Genomic DNA, 6,119 nt, shown 5'->3' on the forward strand with positions numbered 1-6,119 from the left:
AGTTTGTTTTTTTTTTTTAATGATTGAAAGGGGCATTATCAGGCATTATTCACACTACGCCACTCTTACATTAACGTCCCATACTGACTGAGATAACACGTGTTAGATAATACCCCATAATATGGGCATTATTTTTCTAAACCACTACCGGTGTTCTAAGACTGCCCGTAGTGGGGCGTTTTTTTTAAAAAAAATTGCATTATAACGCCCAAAAACGCCCAAACCCCCATTACATGGGGCGTTTTGGGGCGTTTTTTTTGAAAAAAAATCCTCCTGGCGTGATTATTAAAACGCCATTTTGCTTGGTTGGAGGTTTGACTTATGTTTGACCCACCAATAAGAAATAACTTTGTTTTTTTTTTTTTTTTTTTTAAGGATTGAATGGGGCATTATGGGGGCGTTATACCCACTACACCACTTTTGCTATAATGCCCCCTTGCTGACTAGGACGCCACATGGCGCAAAACGCCCCATGGTGGGGGCATTATAGTGTTTAACCATTACGCATGGTCTAAAGGCAGGAATGCTATTGAGGCGTTATGTACGGATGGTTTTGAAATTCCTTAAAAATGGTGGCGGCATACTGGGATATATTATTAATAATTGATAATTACTAATACTTAACCAAGGCGTAGCCAAAAATAATAGGAGTTAAGGAACCATGGTCAGGTTAAAGGGGGGTTAAGAGCTAGCCTATATATAAGCGTACGATGCCTCTGTGTCAGACATATCTCTCCTTGCAATTGCATATCATCTCTAGCACCGGTGAGTAGATTTGCATATAATAATAAGAATGTGAGATTTCATAACCTCTATATTTATATACATGTGTATGTGTTGTTACAGAGAGAGAGAGAGAGAAATGGCGAGTGACAACGGAGAATTTAGCTTTCCTCGGACACCGACGAAAGGACGGAACGGGCTCCCGAAGATTCAAACGCATGGAAAGAAGCAGGAAGACCAGATTTGCCATGACGACAGTGCACCACCGGTTAAAGCCCAGACGATTGACGAGCTGCACTCGCTCCAGAGGAAGAGATCTGTTCCCAATACGCCCATCAAAGGAGAAACTCAGCCAGCTTTTAATGCTGTTGTTTCGGAAGAGGAACGCCAGAAGCAACAGCTTCAATCCATCAGGTAATTAATTAATTAGCTGGTATATATATATTCATGGAGACAAACAAACAACAGATATAATAATATTGTTTAATAATTTAGCGCGTCGTTGGCTTCTTTGACGCGAGAAACGGGGCCCAAGGTGGTGAGGGGAGACCCGGACCGGAAAAGTGAAACTCCAAGAGCACACGTGACGCCGACGCATCACGTGGCAGCTCCCACCAGCGACAGTTCCCTCAAGTTCACGCATATCCTTTACAACCTATCCCCAGCCGGTACGTATTATTAATAATAAAGAAATGGAATTTGAAATTGATATATAATAATACATGAGATGATGAGATGATGCAGAGCTGTACGAGCAGGCCATAAAGTATGAGAAAGGATCGTTCATAACATCGAGCGGGGCTTTGGCGACGTTATCTGGGGCGAAGACAGGGCGATCACCGAGGGATAAGCGCGTTGTGAGAGACGAGACCACCGAAGATGAGCTTTGGTGGGGAAAGTAAGTCAGTCGTCATGATTGATATGGTCATTGTGGATTTTATTTAGTAATTATTATTATTATTAAGTGATGGCTGGCTGGCATGGCAGGGGGTCTCCAAATATTGAGATGGATGAGCACACTTTCCTGGTTAACAGAGAAAGAGCCGTCGATTACTTGTGCTCACTTGATAAGGTAGGTGCTCTCCCTCTCTCCATATATTCTCACCGACAATCAATACAGGATATGCATAGAAAATTAGAAATGGGAAGGAGGGCTTAAATTAAGTTAAATTAAATTGATAATTAAATAGGATAGCAAAGGCGGTGGTGGACCCATGTACTATGAAAAACTTAGGCTGCAGTTGTCACTTTTCATATTTGACTTTTTAATTTGCCCTCGCAAGTCAACTCCATATCATCTGGATTTTGGATCATCTTCATATGCTGTGCCACGTCTCCCGGATATATTGCCACGTTCTTTGCTATAACAAAATTAATTACTATTCATCACAACTCAACCTTTTAATTTTAATTTTAATTTAATTTTAATTTTAATTTTAAATTTAAATTAAATTTTAATTTAATTTTAAATTTTAAATTTTAAATTTTAAATAATTTAAATTAATTTTAGTTTAATTTAACTTAATAATTAATTACTTAATATATATAGTTACTGTACGATCCAAAAGGCTATACACCGATAAAAAGTTTGGTGAAAACCAACCTTCCTTAGACTATGTAGAGTCGCATACTTAGGGGCTGTTTGTTAACTTGGAAATTGTTTGTTAACTTCTAAATCTTAAGCGCTAAACTATTAAGATGTCTAAACCATTAAGTGTTGAACCAGTAAGAGGTCTGAATCATTAAAAGTCAGTATAATGCTTAACTGTTCGGCGGCACATGTCTGACCAATTCAGATTAGAGGTTTAAACCATTCAGAGGCAAATGTCTGAACCATTCAGATATCTGCTCATAAAACAAACAGTCTGAACCATTAAATACTAAACCAGTAAGAGTTCTGACTATTAAAAGCCTCATTAAAAACTAAACCAAAAAAAGTCCCTTAGTGATTGGAAAAGTACTTATAGACAAGTGGGGGCTTTCACTAGCTATAATTTTCTTCACAATAAATATTCAAATTCCTAGACCGAAGTTCAGAACTCTTGGGCCAAAGCAGAACCCAGGGCACGCAAGTATTTAATTGGGGGGCCAAAGATATACATAAAACAAAAGAGAAAAGCTAACCTTTTATTTTGAAAAGAGTAAACATATATTTTGGTCCATGTGGTTTGGTCAATTTTGTCACTTTAGTTCAAAAACTCAAACTTTTTGCATCTGGGTCCATATGGTTTCAGTTTTATTGCCATTTTGGTCAAAAAAATGAAATCAGGTCATATTTGTCTTATAAAATCCTGTTATTTTGTCATGTTCCGGAGGGGCAAAATGATCGTTTCTTTTTTATAAATAAATACCATATTTTACAAGACAAATATGACCTGATTTCCCCTGAGGAAAATGACAAAATTGGAGGATTTTATAAGACAAGTATGACCTGATTTCATTTTTGGACCAAAATGGCAATAAAACTGAAACCACAGGGACCCAGATGCAAAATGTTTGAGTTTTGGACTAAAGTGGCAAAGTAACCAAACATCAGGGACCAAAATGCCTCTTTTGAAAATTTTATAGTTAAGGTCAGCGTTAAGCTAAATAGATGGCCATTTTCCATTTAGCGTCAGTTGCACATAACATAACAAACTTATAATATAACTCTATTTTTTAGAATGGAAATACATCAAGAGCACACGTTAATTACTCACCATTTGTTCTCTTCTATATTGATACTTCACTTTTGTTTATATTAATTAATTATTAACAGTTTAACGTTTTCGGTTTTCCGTTTGTTTTTAACCGTCCTATTTTTGAGCTTGCCCCCCACCCGCCCCCACATACATACATTCATTAGTGAAATGTGATTACCGGCCAACAATGCATCCATTACAATTTAGTGATATTTATGTTCCTTAATCACGATCATCCCTTCTTACCATGTTTGACATTTTGGAAAAAAAAAAACAGGTCTACGTCAATGATCAGTTTCTGAACTGGGACCCGGTTCATCGTATCAAAGTCCGTATTGTATCAGCCAGAGCCTACCATTCATTGTTCATGCATAACATGTAAGTAGCTAGGGATTTCGAGATATAACAACTAATTAATTTTCTATCAGGGAATAAATACAATACTACAAATTAATGCGTACTTGCAGGTGCATCCGGCCCACCACTGAAGAGCTGGAGGATTTCGGTACTCCAGACTTCACAATATACAATGCTGGAATGTTCCCGTGTAACCGTTACACTCATTATATGACATCCTCCACAAGCATAGACCTTAACCTTGGTAGGAGGGAAATGGTGATCCTTGGAACCCAATATGCCGGTGAAATGAAAAAAGGGCTCTTCGGTGTCATGCATTATCTCATGCCTAAACGCCAGATCCTCTCCCTACATTCCGGTTGCAATATGGGGAAAGATGGCGATGTGGCACTCTTCTTCGGGTTATCTGGCACTGGGAAGACCACACTCTCAACGGATCACAACAGATACCTAATTGGAGATGACGAGCATTGTTGGAGTGAGAATGGCGTCTCCAATATTGAAGGTGGCTGCTATGCCAAGTGTATTGATCTATCCAAGGACAAGGAACCTGATATCTTCAACGCCATCAAGTTCGGAACAGGTACGTACGGTACATCCTCTTCCCCCCTTTTTTCTCCACTAATTAATTAATTAATTAATGTTTATATATGTATGGCAGTGATGGAAAATGTAGTGTTTGATGAGCATACCCGAGAGGTTGATTATTCAGACAAGTCTGTAACAGGTAGAGAGAACATTAATTAATTTGGTTAAAAGAGTATGCTAAGTGAAATACTATACTAATGATTGATTGATAACTTAATTGTAGAGAACACTCGGGCGGCATATCCTATAGAATACATACCAAATGCTAAGATACCATGTGTGGGGCCTCACCCAAAGAACGTTATCCTGTTGGCTTGTGATGCGTTTGGTGTGCTCCCACCGGTGAGCAAGTTAAGCTTGGCCCAAACGATGTACCATTTCATCAGTGGCTACACTGCTCTGGTATGATGCTTTAGCATTTCTACTCGTAATCTCCAAATAATTATCATGCCCAACTGTGTACGTACGTACATGCAGGTTGCTGGAACAGAAGATGGAATAAAAGAGCCACAGGCAACATTCTCTGCCTGTTTTGGAGCTGCATTTATAATGCTTCATCCGACAAAGTATGCAGCCATGTTAGCTGAAAAGATGAAGAAACATGGTGCAACCGGATGGCTTGTTAACACTGGCTGGTCAGGTGGAAGGTAAGTACTGGGATTCAACTACTTTTATTTTTTTTTCAGATTCTTATGCTTAGTGTTTTTCCTTTGGTATGTAGTTATGGATCAGGTAAGCGTATAAAATTGGCATACACACGGAAAATAATTGATGCCATCCACTCTGGGAAGCTTTTGGAAGCAAAGTACACAAAGACAGAGATATTTGGGCTTGAAATCCCAACTGAAATTGAAGGGGTTCCTTCTGAGATCCTTGATCCAGCTAACACAGTAAGTTAGTTATTAATAAAGACATGTGTTGGGTAAGACCTGAGAATTGATTATAAATAAACATTTACGTTTCAGTGGCCAGACAAGGCGGGGCACAGGGAGACGCTGGTGAAGTTGGGAGGGTTGTTCAAGAACAACTTTGAGGGGTTCTTAAACTACAAGATTGGATCAGATAACGTCACGGAGGAAATATTGGCTGCTGGTCCAAATTTGGAATAAGAATATACATATATTAATTATATGATGGTACGTGTAATAACTCCTTCTTTCTAGCATGCTCTGGACGATGGAATACAATGGAAAGGAGGAGGAGGAGCCTGGATATGCATTTGGTGTTCCAACAGGAGGGGAGGGGTGTGCTTATTATTGTGCTATATATATTTACAAATACAACACTGTATTTCCTTTTATTTTTTAATTGTATGATGATATATGTTTGCATGTCCTTGTTTTCCAATTTATATACATATGTGTTTGGACGGTTATTAAGCCACCCGTCACTAACTGTCTAACAATCATTATACATGAGTTAACCTACTGATCATTAAGTAACCTGCAGATGTTGTCACGCATAACTACACATATTGTTGTTAATCTTCAGTTTGCTAAATGAATAATGACATACTAACTAACAGCAGCAACCTGATTTCTTTCAAACAGTTGTGATAAACGACAAGGACCTGACCTGAGCCAGTAGTAAATAAAGTGTACAAGACATTCATACCGCTTTCATTCCAAACAAAATATAATAAATCATCGAAATCTTGCTTCATTTGGCTGATGAGACGCTTCCTGCGGTAATTTGAGGCATTTCATTTAACTAATCATTAATTATCCCCCCCTTTTTTTTGTCGAACAAAAACTAACCTACTCCGGACCT

The 6,119-nt window shown here is 38.4% G+C and overlaps 1 protein-coding gene across 2 annotated transcripts; it reads left to right on the forward strand.

Moving 5' to 3' along the window:
* The first annotated feature begins 685 nt into the window (after positions 1 to 685).
* LOC110942445 (phosphoenolpyruvate carboxykinase (ATP)) lies at positions 686 to 5,724 on the forward strand. 2 transcript variants are annotated; one of them, XM_022184225.2, is made up of 12 exons: positions 686 to 765; positions 853 to 1,137; positions 1,219 to 1,391; positions 1,468 to 1,621; positions 1,711 to 1,795; positions 3,682 to 3,782; positions 3,872 to 4,344; positions 4,423 to 4,488; positions 4,573 to 4,751; positions 4,827 to 4,996; positions 5,071 to 5,239; positions 5,315 to 5,724. In XM_022184225.2, exons 2-12 carry the CDS (start codon positions 863 to 865, stop codon positions 5,456 to 5,458), a joined length of 1,989 nt encoding a protein of 662 aa, XP_022039917.1. In that variant the 5' UTR covers positions 686 to 765; positions 853 to 862; the 3' UTR covers positions 5,459 to 5,724. The 2 variants fall into 2 exon arrangements, with proteins under 2 accessions (XP_022039917.1, XP_035846365.1); XM_035990472.1 differs by lacking the exons at positions 5,071 to 5,239; positions 5,315 to 5,724 and having other exon boundaries at positions 690 to 765; positions 851 to 1,137; positions 4,827 to 5,000.
* The last annotated feature ends 395 nt before the right edge of the window (positions 5,725 to 6,119 follow it).

The sequence above is a fragment of the Helianthus annuus genome, chromosome 5, assembly GCF_002127325.2.
Source record: "Helianthus annuus cultivar XRQ/B chromosome 5, HanXRQr2.0-SUNRISE, whole genome shotgun sequence".
Taxonomy (NCBI): domain Eukaryota; kingdom Viridiplantae; phylum Streptophyta; class Magnoliopsida; order Asterales; family Asteraceae; genus Helianthus; species Helianthus annuus.